At 38.8% G+C, this 22301-nt stretch overlaps 1 protein-coding gene and 1 pseudogene across 1 annotated transcript; both read left to right on the forward strand.

Annotated features, from left to right (window-relative positions):
• The first annotated feature begins 8380 nt into the window (after positions 1–8380).
• On the forward strand, positions 8381–8911 carry LOC120069837 (uncharacterized). Its single transcript, XM_039021654.1, has one exon. It carries the CDS (start codon positions 8381–8383, stop codon positions 8909–8911), a length of 531 nt encoding a protein of 176 aa, XP_038877582.1.
• Positions 8912–9008: 97 nt separating this feature from the next.
• LOC150037894 (uncharacterized) lies at positions 9009–11738 on the forward strand (annotated as a pseudogene).
• Positions 11739–22301: the final 10563 nt, after the last annotated feature.

Here is a 22301-nt window from a genome sequence, read left to right on the forward strand (position 1 = left end):
ATAGTCGTGTCTAACTGCCTGAGAAGGTAAGAGATGAAACGTACTAAAGCAAAGTTCTCATTGTTCCTAAGATAGGCACAATCTTATGCTCGACGCAACCATGCACTATAGAGATATAGTCATGCATCTGACCACCGAGAGGTGTGTGATGCATTAGTACAATGAGTTGGGATTACGCAGGCGATTTAAGATAATAAACATTACTATGTGTTAATGGTTGTTGTGTATCTACCTATTCTCATTGCAAGTCTTCTATTGCTCAATCTATTTAGTTAGGAGTAGAAGTTGTGTGTAAATCCATTAAACTTCTTTTTATTTTTCTTTTCATCACCTCAAGCACATTGCTTCACAAGTATTATTGAGTGACAAATCCCTGTGTTCGACCTCGGATTACCCGAGAAACTTACGTTCGCGTTATACTTGGCGCGAGCGTAAGAAAACTAATGATAGGAACGCATGGTCATTGCATACTAGATTAATGCATTTTCATTCTGACGCATGACCTCAGACGCATGGGCGTAAACGCATAGCTTAAGCCATGTCTAACGCATGATTGCATGTACAACCCCATCCGTCCCTAATAATAATAATTTTTCTTTCCTTCCTAATCCAACAAGTTTTTGGCGCCGTTGCCGGGGACTTGGTAGCTAATGTTTTGTAAAGTTTTGTGTTTCGCAGGCACCCTTTCAATCTTAGGCGTATTGTAGATTGTGCAACCAAGCTGCAAACAATGTTTGAAGTATAGGCGATGTGTCGAAAGTCAAATATTGACCCCGAGATAGAAAGGCTATCTGTCACATGAGCTGGAAGCAATTTTAGGCACATATCAACCATCATGCATCCAACAATTGCTGGAAGCTCCAACAGTCGGGGCGAACCCTTTGACCTAAGCAGTTAAGAGCCATCTCCTGTATGGAAGACTCCTTACGGTGACAACACTTCAACTTCTCCAGGGACGTCTTCTATTCTATCTTTACCTTGCTTTCTTAGTTTAGTTTATTTTTATTGTTATTTTGGATATGCGGCTACTTCCTTGGTTGTAGTGCATTTGCTCCTTATAGGTGCGACAATAACTCTCCTCGGTCCGTAATAATAATGGAAGAATCCTCCACATCCTTCAACGCATGGCTTCAACAGCATAAATTCCAATGCATTGTTGCATGCGTTATTCTACTTAAGATTCTTTTCTTGTTATCTTTTATGCCTTATCCTTTTGAAATTCTCCTTGCCTGATTGTGGTCCTTTGCAATGCATCTATGATGGTACAAATAATTCACTGCATTCTCTAACTAAGTATCGCAAGGGTCTCCATACTTTTAATAGCTTCTTCAAAGTGTGAAAATCTATAGTTGTATTGCTCAAACGTTCATCACATTGCGGTCATTTCCTTGAAAAAAAAAACTTTTGAAAATAACTCCATTGCCAACGCAATGGGGAAACCTATGTTGATAAGAGTTTAGTTGTGAAAGGCACTTACTCGTAGTTGGATATCCGCATGACACCCGTGGGGGCAAGCCAAAACGAAGGTAAGTCGCCAGGATCGACGTATAAGCACAACTCCTCGGTCTGGCACAAGCCAAATTAAGCAAAGATATGAGTTGAGTTGAATATGGAACGCAACCGAAGTTAGATGCCCGCATGACACACGTGGGGGCAAGCCAAAACGAAGAGTGTAACCAGATTCAACGCTGCATTCGAATAAGTAATCTCATAATCTTGAATTGTGTTGAATGAATGCATTTTCAAGAGCTGAACGCAAAGTTGCGGAGAATAAATAAAAAGTTTTTAAGCAAAGGCTTGCCGAATTTAACTTAGAAAAGATTTCTTTAAATAAGCAATCGAAGTGGAGGAGAGTATTGCAGCCATGGTTAGAGGTACGAGTTAATTATATTCTGAGAGGCTGGTCATCGCAAAGGAACCCCGGAAGGTGAATTAAGAATTTCTTGAGTATAATGCATGCTTGAGGACATGCATGATTCTAAGTTTGGGGACAGTATCAAATCTCATGTTCTAGGATCAAGAAACGTTTTAGCCCATAAATGGATCTATTAAGCTTGCAAATCTTTTTCTTTTAATCCTGTGCAATAAACCCCTTTGGTTGAGATATATAGATACTTTTTTCAAGATAGCCATTTAAAAAAGCTGTCTTGAATCCATCTGCTAGATTTTATAATCATAAAAAATAGCAATGGACAAAAGTATCCTAATCGACTTAATCATGGAAATCGGAGAAGAAGTTTCTTCATAGTCCACCCCCTCTCTTTAGGTAAACCTTTTTGCAACAAGTCTAGCTTTGTAGGTTTGTACCTCACCAGCTTGGTCTCATTTTCTCTTGTAGGTCCTTTTGAAACCAATGAGTTTTCCCCCTTCTGGTTGATCTACAAGAACCCAGACTGAATTAAAGTACATCGACTCCATTTCGAGGTCCATGGCTTTTATCCGCTGGTCATTTTCTACATCACCTATTATTTCTTTAAAAGACAATGGATCCATTAAGCTATCATCAGGTATGACGACCTGAGTTTCGGTTAAACCTATGTACCAGTTAGGCTATTGCACAATCCTTCCACTATGTCAAAGCATTCTTAACTCTTGAGATGGATGTGAAGTACCAGTTCCATCAACAACTCTTGTTGAAGGACCTGCTCCATCAACAACTCTTGTAGATCTATCTGCAGTTTCTCTGGTTATCTCACATAATACTAGATTACTGCGAGGTTGATGATTTTTATATGGTCTTCCTCTAGAAATGTTGCATTTTTTGACACAAATACTTTATCTTCTTGAGGATCATGAAAAAGAAAACTACCTTTTGTTTCTTTGGGATAGCCTACAAATAGGCATTTGAACGTCGTTCCAGCTTCCTTTGATTTTGTGCCAACATATATGCTGGGCATCTCCAAATCATGAAGTGGCGTAAACTACATTTATGTCCTCTCTATATCTCATAAGGTGTCTCTAAAACACTTTTCGAGGGCACCACTTTTCGAGGGCACCATGTTCAATATATACACCACAATCTCTACTGCGTGACCCCAAAAAAAACTTGGCAACTAGCATAACTCATCACAGAACAAACCATGTCCAATAGGGTTCTATTTGTTCTTTCTGTAACACCATTTTGTTGAGGTGTGCTAGGTGTCATGATTTGTTACTGAATTTCATTTTCTATCAAATAGTCCTGGAGTTTTAAGTCCATGTACTCACCATCTCAATCTGATCAAAATGTTCTAATATTTTTACCTAATTGGTTCTCGACCTCTAACTTATATTCCTTGAACTTTTCAAGTGTATCGGACTTATGATGCATTAGGTAAACGTAGCCATAACTTGAATAATCATCGAAGAAGTTGATGAAACATTCATACCCTCCTCTCGTTTTAACATTCATCAGACCACAAAGGTCTGAATGTACTAGCTCTAAGGGTTCTTTGGCTCTAAGACCTTTTTCAGTAAAAGAACATCTTACCCTCAAGACAAGATTCACATGGTGGTAAAGAGCTATCTTCTAGCTAGTTTAGAAGTCCACTCTTAACCGATCTCCCAGTCCTATTATGAGTTTCAGTTGTTTTAAACATCTCCATATTCAAAATGACTTTTACCCCAGTTGATTTTAACACGTATAAGTTATTCTCTGGATCTACAAAACATATTATATTACCTTTTGAGATAATAAACATCTCATCATATTCAAAAGAAACTTTGTAATTTTGTTCTAGCAAACATGAGATAGAAATTAAATTCCTTTTCATAAAAGGAATGTAATAAACATTTTCAAATATAATGTGTCTATCTCTGATAAATAACTTTATATCTCCCACTTCTTTACCCGAAATAAACTCCCCAATCCCTACCTTAAAGGTTTATTCGCCTTCTGTAAGCTATCTTCCAGAACTAGTTTCCTAAGCAAAAGCACAAATATGATTAGCAACACTTGAATCTAATATCTAGGTTAATTATCATTTTCTTCCAAGCATGTCTCAATGTCAAGTAAATCATATTTACTTTTTTGTGTCTTCTGGTCAGTAGCAGAATTGTGAGATAGAGCACATTCCTCTATTAAAAGATAGTTTATATCAACAACTACTAGTATATTTGATTTCCATGTTGATTTACCATTGAACATGTCAGAATAAATTTGAAGAATTGAACCAAAATTATGAGATAGAGGACATTTCTAATTGTGAATTTCTTATACAGCTAATCAAATTTTAGCAAAGTAATAATGTACCAAAATTTCATATTTTATTTGCATCGATACTACAGGAGTGAGAATAAGTGCTACCGAGGGTAGTCAAATATTCTTTACTAAAGCAAGACATTCTTGACTAAATACTATATCCAAAATAACTCATACTCCGGTAGTCATTTAGCTACCATTTTCAGTCAAGAACTTACTAATACTTAGTAATTCTATAAGTGTAACCCTCCATTTTCAAATCTCAAAAATTAGCGGCCCCAACAATGCTACCGAATTGGAAAGTCAAAGTTGAGAAATGACCTAAGAAATCATATCCATTTCTGGAGTCTGAGTTATTCTGAATCCTATATTACAACCCTCCGAGGGGATAGTCGTGGTTAGCGACTAGCTAATGCTAACTTAAAGATGAGAAGTAGGCACAAAATAGGAATCTCATGGTTCAAACTAATAGAAGTGATCGTAGGACACGTTGACACACATCCTTCACCCACTTACTATGAACTACTTGCCCTATTCACCTTGCTATTAACCCATGCAAACACTATTCGAATGGAGGTTACTTCGAGGGGGACACGAAGCATTACACAGATCTTATGGTGTGAACTCTTAGGAACGTGAGAGCTAAGAACAACATATCCTATATATTATTAATCTCCGACGTATTCTATTTATTTTTGGGTAAATCTTTACTTAGGAATGTTCTGGCTAATTAAACAACCTAAGTCTATGTGGTTTATTGATAACTTGTAGAAATACAAGTTATTGTGGCTCAAAAGTTGGAACAATTAGGGCTTTAATGATAAAATCTCATCATTTTTAGAGAAAACGCATGGAATTACTCGAACACTATCAAACTTATGCAAAAGAATGTTTATTGCTAAAATACTCCGGCACTAAAGCATGATATTGCAGGATCACGACAAAAGTCTAATGCATGATTAAGAAAAGTGTCGCAGGAAAAGTCTAACGCATGGGGCATGCGTCGGATGGATTCAACACACGGAAGATTCATTGATTCAGGCTATTTGTGTCAAATCACCACTTGCAAGCATGGGCGTCTGCAGCAGGCGGCGTCTAAAAAGCATCTGAATGCAGGCGGTTGATCAGGGTATGGAATTTAATGCTGCCCATCATCAAGTTGGAGAAGACCAACGCCTATAAATAGAAGAAATCCCACCAGATAAAAGAATCTCTTGAAATCTTAGATCTTTTAGCTCATCGTATAATTCTGAAATTTTGAGATCGTAGAGTTGTGCTGTGGTGCTGAGAAGAACAAGAGGGAAGAGAACCATCTCCATCGCCAATCAAGGAGCGGAGGAAGCTGAGCTTGGGAGAGACATTTCTTCCGATTCTTCTACAAGTGGTTGTATACGAACCAGAATTGAGCCAAAGAGGACAAGAGATTGTACTCTGTGGCTTGACTCCTTTCATTTCATCTTACTTATCGTTTTCATCTTCTCATTTGATTATGTGTTGGTTTTTTAAAGACAATCAGTTTCTTTATAAATTCACATATTTGATCTATCATACTTTGCCACTTTTTATTTCTTGTTTATGTCGGATGCATCTATAACTTCATGCAAAATTCCATTTCGAAATGCTTTAACCAATTAAATCAATTGGTAAAAGCAGCTTTAACTTAAATTATTCGAGAGAATAAGTAAGCCAGCATAATGTTAGAAACGCCTAGTATATCTAGATATAGACGCACTGGTGTTTTATTGCATCTTGTGATTGACGCATAAATCCTAAAGATAGGTATTGTATGATATTCGTATTGAGAAGTGCCGAATGGAATCTAACGCATAAACGGAGATAAACAAGTCATCTCATTCACATCATATTCTTGTTCGTGTCCACCTAACATGGATCGACGCATATCACTTGCATCAAACTCCATTTTTCACACGACCCCTTATTCTCTACTTGACCCTTTTGTATCTTCTTGCACACACACAGCAGCTTAGTGTAAATAACTCATTTCTACATTCACTTGGGATATTTCTACAACAGTTACAATGTAAGGTATGCGTTAGCTTTAATCTGAATCCTTGAGTTCGACCCTGGACTTACCAGCAACTTGAGTTGGATTTATACTTGGATCTAAGTCAGGAAAACTTGTACGTCTATAGAGGAGTGTCATACATCCTGTTGCACATCACTAACGTATCATAAACGCATCAATGCATCATTCATATTTATACTTATTTTCCAATTACTTTATACAATACACTCCTAAGCTCGAATCACGAAATCAACAAACAAGTTTTTGGCACTGTTGCTAGGGATTCAACAACAAAACTAACAAGAAATTTTGCTTGTATCTTTTGTAGGAAAACTACATTTGAGGGAGTATTACGAGCTATGTTGAAGCTTGTAAACATTTATGGGCAGGGAAAGCACCCCTGAACTTGTATACAATCCCGAAGTTGAAAGGACCTTTCGATGAAGAAATCGATCTAATCGTCGCCGTAGGTTAAGGCAACAACTACACAGACAATAGACTAGGCAACAACAAATGGCGGACGAACAAGCAAATCATAACTTAGCTTAACAGCTAGCCCACGCTACGCAAAATCCAATCATATTGACAAACAGTAGTACGTGTCCCATGCGGGTGTATGTGTCTCCCGTGTTGTATGATTTCTCACCAGGGATCATATATCCTCGCCAGATGGGACAAGATTTGAGATAAAATCTGTGATGTTACAAATGCTCCAAAAAGCTGGACAATTTGGGGGTGTTCGAGGAAAAGACCCTCACGCCCACATGAAACGTTTCTTGGAGACGTGCAACTCGTTTGTTATTCCTGGAATCACTTCAAAAGCTATCAGGCTATCTTTATTCACATATTCTCTGCGTGATGAAGCAAAGCAATGGGTAAGTTCTTTGGATCCTGGAGAGATCACAACCTGGGAAAAGTTGGTGGAGAAATTCATGCAGAAATACTTCCCGCCCACCACAAATGCAAGAAGGTGGAGAGAGATCATGAACTTCGAGCAGGAAGAATTTGAAACCTTGAGTGCCGTATGGGAGCACTTTAAAGGTTTAGTCAAGAATTGGCCCAATCATGGATTACGGTTAACCATCCAAAGGGAGACTTTCTATGGCGGATTAAACAGAGCATCTCAAATGGCAGTCGACGTAGCTGCAGCTGTCGGTATCATGGACAAATCTTATACTGAAGCTAAGGAAATACTGGACCGCATAGACAAGCATAATATGGAATGGGTGGATGACACTTACGATGCAAGAGCAGAAAGGAAGAGGCGATCTCAGAATGTGAATTCTATTGACTTTAATGCAATAGCCGCACAAGTGGCTACTATGGCAAACCTTTTGCAGAATATGTCACTAGGGAACACATCAAACCCGTAAAAGGTAAATCAGGTAGAAACATTCATACAACCCATGGTTAGGTGAATGGGTTGTGGAGATCCCCATTCCTATTCTGACTGCCCACAAAATCCACAATCGGTATGCTTTATTAAAAATAACCCATTCTTAAACACCTATAATCCCAAATGGAGGAACAATCCAAATTTCTCTTGGACAGGTAAGCAACAGGAGCCAGACCCCCCAGGGGTAAACCAACAACAAAGACAAGGACCGCTGCCTGGATTCCAGCCAACGTAGCAGCCGTAGTAACAATCCTTTAATAGAGGAGGTCAGGCGTCGAGTTTAGCATCTTCGCTTGAAAACCTCTTAAAGGAGTACATCGCTCAGAACGACGCATTGCTAAAAAGTCAGGCGTCTTCCATCAGAAATCTTGAGATACAGGTGGGGCAAATTGCCAATGAGTTGAAGAATCGACAGCCAGGAGTCTTGCCTAGAAACACGGAAACCCCAGGGAATGACAATGGAAAAGAACAATGTCATGCGGTGACATTGCAAAGTGGCAAAGCTCTTGAAGAAAGAACCATGAACCCAAGAACCAACAATCTTTTAAAAGAACTCAACACACGCCCAACAGAATTAGAAGATCAAGAAGAAAGAATACCTAAATCCACAAGCCATTTAGAGCCAAGCATGTCTAACGTGGGAAAATCTGTGGTGCAGCTGGACGCACCATTTCCTAGACGCTTGATGAAGAAGAATGATGAACAATAATTTAAGCATTTTCTTGAATTCCTGAGGTAACTACATATTAATATTCCACTGGTAGAAGCCTTAGAATAAATGCCAAAATACATCAAATTTTTTAAGGATATTTTGACAAAGAAAAGGAGAATCAACGAGACAGAAGTAACTGTTCTAACGCGGGAGTGCAATGCGTTAGTCAGCAACAGATTACCCAAGAAACAGAAGGACCCGGGAAGCTTTACAGTCCCGTGCTCAATCGGAGGGTTGGATGTAGGACATGTGTTGTGTGATCTGGGAGCAAGCATTAACCTCATGTCACTCTCAATCTTCAAGAAATTACGAATTGGTGAAGCACAGCCCACTTCTATAACACTTCAACTTGCTGATAGGACAATCACGTACCCTGAAGAAAAGATTGAAGATGTTCTGATAAAAGTTGACAACTTCATATTCCCAGCGGATTTCATCATCCTAGACTATGAAGCAGACAAGGATGTACTAATCATTCTTGGACGATCCTTTCTAGCCACTGGGAAAGTATTAATAGACGTGCACAAGGGACAATTGACCATGCGCGTAGACAATCAAGAAGGGAAGAGTGTGTGCAATACGTTGGATGCTGGCTGACATCCGTGGCATCAACCCATCTTAATGCATGCATAAAATTAGGCTAGAAGAAGGAAAGAGTGGATCGATTGAGCCTCAACAAAGGCTGAATCCCATAATGAAGAAAGTAGTAAAGAAAGAAATCTTAAAGTGGTTGGACGCATGAGTAATCTACCCTATATCCGATAGCAGCTGGGTAAGCACAGTTCAATGCGTCCCCAAGAAAGGAGGAAAAATAGTGATAGTCAATAGTAACAATGAGCTCATCCCTTCAAGGACTGTCATGGGTTGGCGCATCTGCATGGACTATAGGAAACTCAACACGGTAACCTAGAAGGACCACTTCCCTCTTCCCTTCATTGACCAACTTCTTGATAGACTGGCTAGAAAAGAATTTTATTGTTTCCTTGATGGATACTTCGGCTATAACTAAATTTTGATTGACCCAGAAGATCAGGAAAAGACGACATTCACTTGCCCCTTTAGAACGTTCGCGTTCAGACACATGCCTTTGGACTATGCAACACATGTGGAACATTCCAAAGGTGCATGATGGAAATTTTCTCTTAATTCTTGGAAAAGACCGTTGAAGTTTTCATGGATGATTTTTCAGTCTTTGGAGACTCATTTCAATCGTGCTTAGATAACTTGGAGGCCGTCCTTGCTCGATGTGAGGAAACAAATCTTGTGTTGAATTGGGAAAAATGTCATTTTATGGTGAATGAAGGCATTGTTTTGGGCCACAAGGTATGTAAAGTCTGATTGGAAGTTGATGAGGCCAAGGTAGATGTAATAGCAAAACTTCCTCCACCATCAAATGTAAAAGCTCTACAAAATTTTCTAGGACACACTGGCTTCTACCGAGGGTTCGTAAAAGGATTTTCTCAAATTGTGCGACCTTTGAGCGCATTATTAGAAATGAAATGGCCCTACGAATTCAATGACGACTGTTGCAATGCATTTGAAACACTGAAGTATGCGTTGACTACAACTTCGGTACTAATCGCACCGGATTGGACGCAACGTTTCATTCTAATGTGCGACGCAAATGATGTTGCAGTAGGCACCATGTTGAGGCAGAAAAAAGGGAATTTGATACACCCCATCTCTTATGCGTCCAAGACACTAAACGACTCTCAAGAACACTACACAACCACGGAGAAATGAAATGCTAGTTGTAGTGTTTGGCATCGAAAAGTTCAGATCTTATTTAGTTGGTGCATCAGCAACCATCTATACAAACCACTCAGCCATTAAGTTCCTGATGAGTAAGAAGGACACGAAACCAAGATTAATTAGATGGGTACTACTATTGTAGGAATTCGACATCGATATTCAGGACAGAAAGGGGACTGAGAATCAGGTGGCCGACCATCTGTCCATATTAAAGAATCAGGAAATACAAGAACAAGAAAATGAAATCAAAGATGCATTTCCTGATGAAAGCTTATTCAAAGTTGAAGGTAAGGAACCTTGGAACGCAGACATAGTTAATTACTTAACTACCAAGCAATTATCCGAACACTTCAACTCTCTGCAAAAGAAATGGTTGGTACATGACAGCAAATTTTATTTTTAGGATGAATCGTTTCTCTACAAATAAGGTCTCGACTCTATCATATGTCGATGCGTTCTGGAGGGAGAGACACAATGCATCTTGGCTGAGTGTCATAACTCTCCTTACGGAGGGCATTTCGGAGGGTATACAACCCTGTGAAGATTCTTCAAAGCGGATACTTTTGACCTACCCTCTTCAAAGACGCAAGGGAGTATGCCTGCAAGTGTGACCCTTGCCAACGCACTGGAAATCTCATCAAGGGATGCAATGCCTATGAACAGTATTCTTGAAGTCGAATTATTTGACATCTGGGGCATCGATTTTATGGGACCTTTCCCTCTATCCTGCGGTCAACAATATATCCTACTGGTAGTAGATTACGTATCAAAATGGGTGGAAGCAGTAGCTTGTGCAAGAAATGATGCGTCGACTATTTCTAAGTTTCTTACCACGAACATTTTCACACGCTTTGGAGCACCAAGAGCCCTGGTAAGGGACGAAGGTACGCATTTCATTAACCACATCATTCTGAAATTGCTTGCCAAATATAATGCCAGGTACAAAATCGCTATTGCATACTACCCGCAAATCAATGGTCAAGCTGAGGTATCGAATCGGGAAATAAAATCAATATTGGAAAAAGTTGTCAACGCATCGCGGAAAGTCTGGGCACAGAGGCTGAATGAAGCACTCTGGGCCTACATGACTGCCTACAAGACTCCCATAGGTATGTCTTCATACTCCCTACTATTCGGAAAAGCTTGTCACTTACCCCTAGAGTTGGAGAACAAAGCTTTTTGGGCAGTAAAGAAGCTGAATTTAAACTTCGACGCCGTGGGTGATCAACGCAAACTTCAGCTCAATGATCTTGAGGAATTGCGGTTGAACGCATACGAGAACAACAAGCTCTACAAGGAGAAGACCAAACGTTGGCACGACCAATGCATTAGAAAGAAAGAGTTTGTTGTTGGCCAAAAAGTTTTATTATTCAATTCACGATTGCGTTTGTTCCCAGGAAAATTAAAGTCAAGGTGGTCAGGACCATTCATTATCAAAACAATCTTTCCCAACGGAGCAGTAGAGTTGACGTGGGAGGATGGCACAAATACGGTCAAGGTAAATGGGCAAAGAGTGAAGCCTTACTTTGAAGATGGTGTAGAACGACATGTCATCCCTCGTATTATGCGAAGCCAACTGAGACTTGTGTCGAAGCATCCCTGCGTTCACATCGACACATATTCCAGGGACGCTTCTTCTACCTTCATTTCTTTTGCATTATGTATTTTATGACTGCATTTGTGTTGACTCTGATTGTTTGCTTCTCTTTGTGTTACTTTTTAAGTAGATTTATTATTGTTATTGCTTTCTTATTTAAGAGATTTATTTAATTTAAAAAAAATAATTAAAAAGAAGAAGAACAAAAAAGTTATGTACAACCGAATGAAGCTTAGGATTGAAATAAAACTAACGCGTTGGACTTAAGCCAACGAATGGCCCTAACCGAAAGGATGCATCTTGAAAATAAAAACACTCGATTGCCTAGAAACACTAGGCACTTCCTTTCGTCTGCTTAATAAATGAGGATGTCAGGCACCGCCTAACGTCATCACACCCTCTCCTACAGACCTATAAAACACACACCTTCAGATAGTCTCTTCTTCCACCTCCTTCAAATACTACTTCGCGAAAATCCTAGCTCCCGAAACCTTACCTCCCTTTAATCAAGTTCGCTACTCTGGTCAGCCTTCAGCAACAATGTCTTCAGCATATGACAGCCAAAACCAGTCACTGAGCTACAGAGGCATGTCGCCGGTAAGTTCCTTTCATCTTCTTCCGCTTCAATGTCGCCCCCTCCAAACCCTTGTCGAACCTCAAAAACTCCCTTTCCGACCAAGCCTATGCACGGCGGACCTTTCTTCACATCCCAGCGACCATCTAGGTCGAAACCCATCGAAACCACCACAAATCCAAAATCCTCTAAAACCCACCAAAAACCCAAAACCACCGCTAAACCTAAACCCAAACCTCCCACCAAACCAAGGCGGCAGCTCCCTTCTTCCTCCACAACTGCCGAGAAATCCTACACAAAGCCCACCCCACCACCATTTATTCCAAATATTACGCTGGTGGGTGCGACGCATGACTCTATTCCCACTCATCTCCATACCGCACCATCGCCCGCATTGCGTCCACTTCCCCCATTATCCATCCAACCCTTAGCCACCATTTACCCCATTGAAGAAGTTTGTCATTTCATCTCCCAGGTTTCCGTATACCCCATCTAGCACCCCACCAATCACTCCCCCAAGGCCCAACTCTGATAGTCCTGCGAAAGAGCAAAATAGCGCGGAACTTGCAGAATTGGCTCGAAAAGACAAGCAAGAAGTTTTGAGCAATTTTGGCAAGTTTGAATTAGGGCCAAGTAGAAGAGGAACAAGTGATTCATCCTAACCCAACCGATGCATCACTTGAAATTGATGAAGCGGAGCATTATGCGATGATGCTTGAAGCAGAATTGGAAGAAGAAGAAGAAGAGGAGGGAGAAAGGGAAATTGGCTCGAGCGCATCGCAACCTCGTCAATCTGACACGGATGAAGGGCCATTGAAAGAAAAGAAAGTAATGAGAAAAAGGAAATTGATTTTGGAGGATAAAGAAGAGCAGTTCGCATTTGGTCCTGAGGTGCAATGCATGAGAGCTGCTCAAGGTCTAGAGTGTTAGAAAAGGAATTGGAGCATTACCAGCCCGCACGACAGGGGCGAAGGAAGTTAGCCCTCCAAAAAGAGTTGGAAAATGAATTAAGGGAGCTGGCACGAGAAGCCAAAGCACACGAGGCGGGCAAACGCAAGGTAACTAACATGTTACCTAAAAAGACCAAAGGGAGGAAACGCCAGTTTAGTGACATCCTTGCCGAGAAGGGCTTCTTCCCCGAACGCAACCCATTGCCGCCATATATAACCGAAACTGTGGACACAATGGGTTGGGGTCAACTATGTGTTGGGCATACGAGGATTTGGCCCAACCTTGTCCGCCAATTTTATAGTAGTGAGTTTAATATGAAGAGAAATACGACGTTCGGTGATGGTGTTTTTGTGCGCTTCTTAGCTGACAAAATTAATGAAGTGTTCAATATTGTAAGTAACCCAGACGCAGAGGGAAATCGCATCTTGGAACATCCAACTCCAAGCTAAATAAAAGATGTGTTAAGAGTAGTGGCCAAACCTGGAAGCACCTGGCAAACATCAAGAAATGGAGTAAAGATCTTAGCTTCCAGGAATCTGAAACCAGAAGCAAACTTATGGTATTATTTGATTAAGAAAAGCATCATGCCTACAATGCATGATGAAACCTTATCAAGAGAACGCGTCCTGACCACTTACTACATCATGCAGCACATTTCTCTAGACGTAGGGAGGATAATAAGGGACCAGATCAAAGCCATTAAAGTAAAACCACGAGGACAAATCTATTTCCCTTGGCTGATCTGTGCGCTGTGTGAATACGGGGGCATCCCTCTGGGGGATGATTATGAGAAAATCGATGGTCTGATGGATATCAAGTTGATCAGGCGTCTGCTTCGTAGTTCGCCGCACCAGCCTACCCTACCTTGTAAGGACGCGACAGCCAGACCTTGACCCTTCAAATGCACCCCTAAAAGAACACGCGTCCGGGTGATTGAACACAGCGATGAAGCTACGGAAAATGAAGATTACGAAGAAGAGCATGCGTCTACTGATGAAGAAGCGCGACCAGACTTAAACATCCCTCTCTCAAACTCACCTTTGGCCCTGTAAGAAGGGATTCTTGATCCAACGCAGCATGAAACTACTGATTTAGATCAAGAAATCCCTAGTCCCCTTTCTTCTCCCTTACCAGCTCTAATTCCAACTTTTGTACCTCTGATTATTTTTTAACCAACTGGGTTAGAGTCAAGCAACGCAGGAAATATTGAAGACCCAGTTGAAAGAATTGAAGAGCCAACACCGCCACAACCACACATTGATATTGATGAGTTGAAAACTTTCATTAGTGATCAATCAGACCACTGGCTACGTCTATTGAAACTCTTCAACAGCAAAATAGGGTTCTAAGGGATTACATGCGGCAGCAGACAAGAAAAATGCAGGACTAGTTTGTCTATACAACGTAATATATTAATCAGGTCCTGGTTGGAATGTTTGCCTTGCCACCGCTACATGCTCACCTAAGGAACCCTCTACCTTCATGGATGAAGACTCTGCAGAAGAACACAGGGATGACACGCCAGAACAATAAATTTGGGGTGTTGGCTACTTTGTTTTATTTATTAATCTATTGTATTTGTTTTTTATGTTTGTTTATTCCATTACTGAGTTATCCAATGAAATGAATGAAATTTCTATCATTTTTCATCCTTGCATTTGTCCTTAGCATACCTTTTTGTTATTTAGCTATTTTCTCGTCTTGTGCGTTGTTATACCTCAATGATATTGGTAATATAAAATTTTGAAGTACAGAGTAGGCATTAGGAAAATCAACAAAGCCTGAACTTTTCTAAAAAGTCTACATGTTTTCTTTCTAACGTATGCAAGCTTTAAATCAAAACTCCTTTCGAAACTCACAAAGCCTTTTCGAAATTTTGTTTCTCTTTTAGCAATGAGGATTTAGCTGATCTCCAGAATTTGGGGGTGAGGGAAATCTGAGTTAAGACACATTAATCGAGTACATCAAAAAGAAAGGAAACAAAATAGAAAGATGTTAAACGCAAACTCCTCTGTCAATACTCTGAAAGAAAACCTAAAATTGGCATGAGTTAAAAATTAGAACAGGCACTTAGCCGTAGTTGGATGCTCGAATGACACCGATGGGGGCAAGCCAAAACGAAGTTAAGTCTCCTAGACCAATGCATCCCAAAACTGCACTATCTAGTTTAAAGAAATTGTGTCTTGAAACGAATGAATGCTAGATATGAGTTTAGTTGTGAAGGGTTCTCACCCGTAGTTGGATGCTCGCATGACACCCGTGGGGGAAAGCCAAAACAAAAGTGGGACACCTAGAACAACGCATGGGTAACCAAAAATTTATACTGTTTCTTTTAACCGCCATCTATTTTAAAAGCATCTAACGCATTGCTAGTTTAGGAAAAACAAGAATGTTTTAAGAAACGAAGGAGTTGCTGACAAAAGGCTTGTTGCACCTGAAATAAAACATTCTTCCTTTTAGAAAAGAATCAACCTGCGTTACATTTTCCATACTTCAGTCTCAAGCTTATAAGTGAAAATGATGAGATGTGAACTCTGCACACTAAACACAATGGAGATAACAAAGAATTATTTGTGGAATGCTCGAGGACAAGCATTATTCAAATTTGGGGGTGTGATAACTTGTAGAAATACAAGTTATTATGACTAAAAAATTGGAACAATTAGGGTCTTTAATGATAAAATCTCATCATTTTTAGAGAAAACGCATGAATTACTCGAACATTATCAAACTTATGCAAAAGAATGTTTATTGCTATAATACTCCGGCACTAAAGCATGATATTGCAGGATCACGACAAAAGTCTAATGCATGATTAAGAAAAGTGTCGCAGGCAAAGTCTAACGCATGGGGCATGCGTCGGAGGGATTCAACACAAGGAAGATTCATTGATTCAGGCTGTTTGTGTCAAATCACCACTTGCAAGCATGGGCATCTGCAGTAGGTGGCGTCTAAAAAGCATCTGAATGCAGGCACTTGATCAGGGTTTGGAATTTAATGTTGCCCATCATCAAGTTGGAGAAGACCGATGCCTATAAATAGAAGAAATCCCACCAGATGAAAGAATCTCTTGAAATCTTAGATCTTTTAGCTCATCGTATAACTCTGAAATTTTGAGACCGTAGAGTTATGCTGTGGTGCTGAGAAGAACAAGAGGGAAGAGAATCACCTCCATCGCCAATCAAAGAGCGAAGGAAGCTGAGCTTGAGAGAGACATTTCTTCCAATTCTTCTACAAGTGGTTGTATACGAACCAGAATTGAGCCAAAGAGGACAAGAGATTGTACTCTGCGGCTTGACTCCTTTCATTTCATCTTACTTATCGTTTTCATCTTCTCATTTGATTATGTGTTGGTTTTTTAAAGACAATCAGTTTCTTTATAAATTCACATATTTGATCTATCATACTTTGCCACTTTTTATTTCTTGTTTATGTCGGACGCATCTATAACTTCATGCAAAATTCCATTTCGAAATGCTTTAACCAACTAAATCAATTAGTAAAAGCAGCTTTAACTTAAATTATTCGAGAGAATAAGTAAGCCAGCATCAAGTTAGAAACGCCTAGTATATCTAGAGATAGACGCACTGGTGTTTTATTGCATCTTGTGATTGACGCATACATCCTAGAGATAGGTATTGTATGATATTCGCATTGAGAAGTTCCGAATAGAGTCTAATGCATAAACGGAGATAAACAAGTCATCTCATTCACATCATATTCTTGTTCGTGTCCACCTAACATTGATCGACGCATATCACTTGCATCAAACTCCATTTTTCACACGACCCCTTATTCTCTACTTGACCCTTTTGTATCTTCTTGCACACACAGCAGCTTAGTGTAAATAACTCATTTCTACATTCACTTGTGATATTTCTACAATAGTTACAATGTAAGGTATGCGTTAGCTTTAATTTGAATCCTTGAGTTCGACCCTGGACTTACCAGGAACTTGAGTTGGATTTATACTTGGATCTAAGTCAGGAAAACTTGAACGTCTATAGAGGAGTGTCATACATCCTGTTGCACATCACTAATGCATCAACGCGTCACTAACGTATCATAAATGCATCAACCCATCATTCATATTTACACTTATTTTTCCAATTACTTTATACAATACACTCTTAAGCTCGAATCACAAAATCAACGAACATTTATCCAAGTATAACGTTTATAATTGGATTTAAGCTATGATGTCTAGGTGAAAAACCAATTTTATCACCTCACACCTCTCACGTGTGCTCACAACACTGGTTAACAATGCTCAATTATTCGACTATAATCCCTAGGTAGGAGGTGTTCCATAGACCGTCAATATAAGTACCCCCAGCCTTATACAGGATTATATATTATTTGAGTTTTTAATCGTATTTTACAAAATGTCGACCTACTTTAACTATTAAAATAGATGGTTAACCTACGTGAGCATGAAACATATCTTTGTTATGGATTTTAATGTCTAATCAAATTTTATAACAACATATAAAATAATAGCCTGCTTTGCATCCATAACATGCTTTTATATAACAATTATATAAATATTCACTCCATGCATTTAATATAACAACTTATATAATAAAATCATGGAATCCGACACATGCATATTATATATTATAACACTTATAATATACTTGCGATTCATGCTACATGCTTATCCTATGGTGGGGTTTTAAATCTACATGGAATACAATATGCAAACAATAGATAAATTATTTAATTCATACATGCACAGCATAAATAAACACACTAAAATGGACCCGTTTTGGCATCCTAAGCTAGCTAAAAGCTACACTTATTATAATAATAAACATAAACCAGCCTCAAACCACCTCCAAACACGTCGAACTAGCCTGAACTGCTTGAAAAATGTTTGAACTAGTCTTCAAAACTGCAAAACCACCCAAAAACCGCCCAAAACTAGTCAAAATTGGTCAAACCAGTTGAACTGGACCAGTCCAGACCATATGGACCGGCTGAGTCTCCAAATCGGGTGAATGGGTCAAATGGCTAGAGTTGATGGAGCAAGGCCAAGCTGACGGGTCGACTGAGTTGGCGGGCGCGGATGCTGAAACGGATGTAACATCCTCAGTTTCAGATAAATTGAGGGTAATTATCTTAAATTGTTGGCCTTTAATTTTCTTTAGTTTTTGGATTTTGTAGCCAATTTAAAACAATTGAGGAGATAATTAATTTGATGTGGTTTTAAATTGATTTAAATATTTGAAAGTATTTAATCTGTATCAAATTGATGGATTTTATGCTCTTTAATTTTGGTTTTTGGAGCCTAAGTTAAGGTAATTTGAGAAGTTAATTGATTTATTAATTTGATAAAATCTTTGAAGATTTTGGAGATATTTTGATAAAATATTTGATTTTTCTTTTTTAAATTTTTTTAAAAAAAATGAAAAAATTGGGATATTTGAAATTAAAGGAAAATGAAAAGGGACAGAAAATTGGAGAGAAAGACAGTAGTTCGATTTTCAATGACAGCTTCTATAAAATTATCGATTATAGGAGTTTGAACCGTTGGATCATGTTGAAAATGTGGTCAGTCTGTTTGGGATATATACAGACTCGTTTTGAATGGTTGGATCATTGTTTGAAGCTGTGGTTTGTCCATAATAACTGCTGAATAAAGTCTATAAAATTGGAAACCCTCCTTCTCTCACTCTCACAAACCCTCCTCATGCAAGACCCTTACTACCAGCCGCTAGCCTAAACAATTTACATCATCCAACAGCAACACTCGTCGCCTAGCTATGGTTGTCGCTGCCATTGCAACTAGTGTCATTGTAGCCGGAATTGATATTTTGGGTAAGTTATTTATGGTGGGGTTTTCTTGGAAGATCTTAAATACCCATCAAATTTTGGTTTATGTTTTGGCTTACCCATATTGTTTTGATGTTGAAATTGGGTTTTACGGACTCTCAAGATGCTTTCCGACAAGATTAAAATTGTTCATCGTCCTTTTTGTAAGGTTTAGGTGAAGGAAATCAAGCATGAGGATTTCCATGAGCATCAAAAGGATCGTTTCAAGTTTCATTCGACTTGAACATAAACAATTACAGTACAAGAACGGAAACTAACTGGTCATGCACAACAAGAAATTACAACATGCTTACAAAGAATATCAAGGGATAGAGTATGCATACCTTTGAAGAAACATTCTTCAAACTCCCTCGATCAATCTACAAGCGTCCACAACAACACAGCCCTCGAACGCAACGATCGGTGCAATATGATCACCAGCACGAACACAACAAACACAATGATCACAAACCCAACGAACGGTCTTCGGCTCCTCGAAACCAATCGAGTTGAATAAGGACATCACCATAATGGTTACCTTGGTATTCTCGGTGTGAGAATTCAAGAGTTGTGAGCTCTTATGATCTGGCTTGAGGAAGAGACAGGAGGACAACAATCATGTAGACGATCGAGCAAGTGGCAGATAGGAAGTTGTCTATCGTATAGATGAATGCTCGATCGTGTAGTAAATGGCAGCCTATCGTATAGACAAAGCCACACAATCATTTAGCTACAACCAGCTCAATGACTATCGTATAGTCAATGCTCCATGATCGTTTAGTCTCTCTATAGCTATCGCTTTGTGAAACAATTTCACTTTATAACTTTCACCGTGAGTTATTTCTGAATTGAGTAACATCTAAATTTAGGAAACATTTTTTCTTTTATCTCAGGGTTACCATAAAACCACCAATAACCTCCCACTTAATTGATTATTAGAGAAAAAGTGATAATCATCAAATAATTAATATATTATAAATAAATATGATAACTAACTTACCATATTATATTTATAATCTATAGTTTTAATATTTCATCTCAGAAAACATATAAACCATAGTTCTTTTTCTATTTTATGGTACTTAATGTAAATCATATTTACATTAATTCTCCACTTGATGTATCTCATACATCACACTAATTATATCATATATAATTGAATTTCCTCTTGTTAATTTGAACATTTCAAATCAACCCCAAGAATTGATTCTCAACTTGAATCCATTGAGCTACTAAAGGGACCTTATGGACCTGTAGCTTGAAGCTCCAACGGTACGTGAATAACTGACTAAACTCTTTAGTCACGAGATCCACCATCCGTTAACTGTTGAGCACTCCATTAAAGATCAAAAGTTGCACTCTTCTCACTACAGATATATTTCTGTGTCCATATCAACCAATCAACAATGAGATAACCCTTCATAGATCGCTCGTAAATACAGTTGGGCCAATTCGCCGTTTTACTCTTGTAGTTACATCTAACTCCTTAAATACCATTGATTCCTCTAATGAACATAAGTCATAGTCCTACTATGACTAAGTCCTCTCTTCCAAAGAAAGGATGTGGCCACTCTGTTCAAGACTCGGAATCAGTCCAAAAGGGAGAAATCTATCTATTTACCCCTTCTTCGGGAAAGGAGTGAAATCCATCTTGTGTAACTAAGTTCTCAGCTCCTAAATTAGACCAATCTCAAAAAACGTAGGCTTGTTGAGTTGGAAATCTAGACACTCTCACTCATACTAATCAAAAGGTCGCCCTCAAAGGTAGGAGTTCTCAAAACACTCAGAATTAAGGTCATGTCACCTTTGGTCGTTTAGGTGAGATGTAAGTCTTAAGTATTAACGACGTTATGTAAGAGGTTAATCATCTCATGGTCCGGTCTTATACAAACTCTTTGTATAGGACACCCTCGCTCGCATGTCTTCACATGAATGGTCAGGATCAAACCATCTGTAGTAGTTCACAACATTTGTAAACCTCTACAAAGCGAGTCGTATCTATAGTGTCACCAAGATAAGGTATCCCTCCTTAATCCTTATACTACAGACCTTTTTAGGTTATTACTTAAGGCATGATCCACTTGTATATCTCATATGCATGCTTATGTTTACATATAATAACCACGGATCTTTGTTTATTGGATATCAGTAAATGCAAATAAAATAACTTTTATTTTATTCATAACAATTTGTACAAAGTTTACAAACTACGAGACTCCAGGAGAATTAGGACACCAATCCCAACATTGGGGTCTTTGTTGAGAATTTTATGGATATCCACTAAGTGTCGGCTTAACTTTTGTTTTAATTGTGATTTTTGGGGGTTGGATTAGGAGGTCTAAAGCTATGGCCCATTAGAGTTAAAGGTTGATTTTGGTGATTTAGTTGTTAAATCATGTTGTTTCGAAGCTTTGAAGTGGTTTTAGATCAAAGTACGTGCTGGGTAAGTTGTTTGGAGACATTTAAGTTGTGATTGGAATTGTGCTCTAAACGTTGGATTTAATTTCAGTTTATGTTTTTTACTTTATTTAGGATTCAATGTTTTGCGAAGTTGAATTGCTAGCTATTTGTACTTAATTCCAAGGTATGTGTCTTACTACAAGTTCGCCTTCTAACCAGTCGCCTCAACCGCATAATGATGTTTAGATTGTTCTATATAATGTAAGGGACTGTCTTGACTGATATTATCTGATATGTTGACTGAAGTGTTTGTGGTAACTTTTCATGAGTTAAATGGTGATGATTGGACTATTTGATTTAATGATATGAACTGGTTTGATTGTGGTGTTATGTAATGATGATTGAGGGTATTTTGGTAATTTTTCCTAATTTAAGCGACTGTGTTTATGATAGACGTTTTAAATGTGGACCGATGCATGCTAGGTATATATGGTGTATGTTAACCTTTCTATTTGGGTAGTGTACACCTTACGATTATTGTGTATTCCTTCGAGATATACACCTATGACAATTTATGTGCACATTTATGATTGTTTGTGTACCTTCGGGTATACACCTATGACTGACGTGCGCTCCCTCGGGACACATCTATGACTGACATGTGTACCTTTAGGTATACACCCTATGGCTGATGTATGTTACTTAGAGGGCCCAATAATAGGTCACTTACTGGGTGTTGTTATATTCATCATTTCTTCCTTTATGTTTTTCAGGAAATAACAGGACTAGACCGACGAATGAAAGACGGGACTCGTGACAGAGTCATATAGGGACATCAAAATCACTTTCGCTTAGTCTATGTCTTACTCATGCGAATGTTTTGAAAACTTGGATTTATT

This window comes from Benincasa hispida, chromosome 2 (genome assembly GCF_027475165.1).
Source record: "Benincasa hispida cultivar pf3 chromosome 2, pf3_genome.v1.1, whole genome shotgun sequence".
In the NCBI taxonomy this organism is placed as follows: Eukaryota; Viridiplantae; Streptophyta; class Magnoliopsida; order Cucurbitales; family Cucurbitaceae; genus Benincasa; species Benincasa hispida.

Coding starts and splice junctions, on each gene's coding strand:
- LOC120069837 (XM_039021654.1), top strand. CDS start 8,381: ATGCCAAAATACATCAAATTTTTTAAGGATATTTTGACAAAGAAAAGG.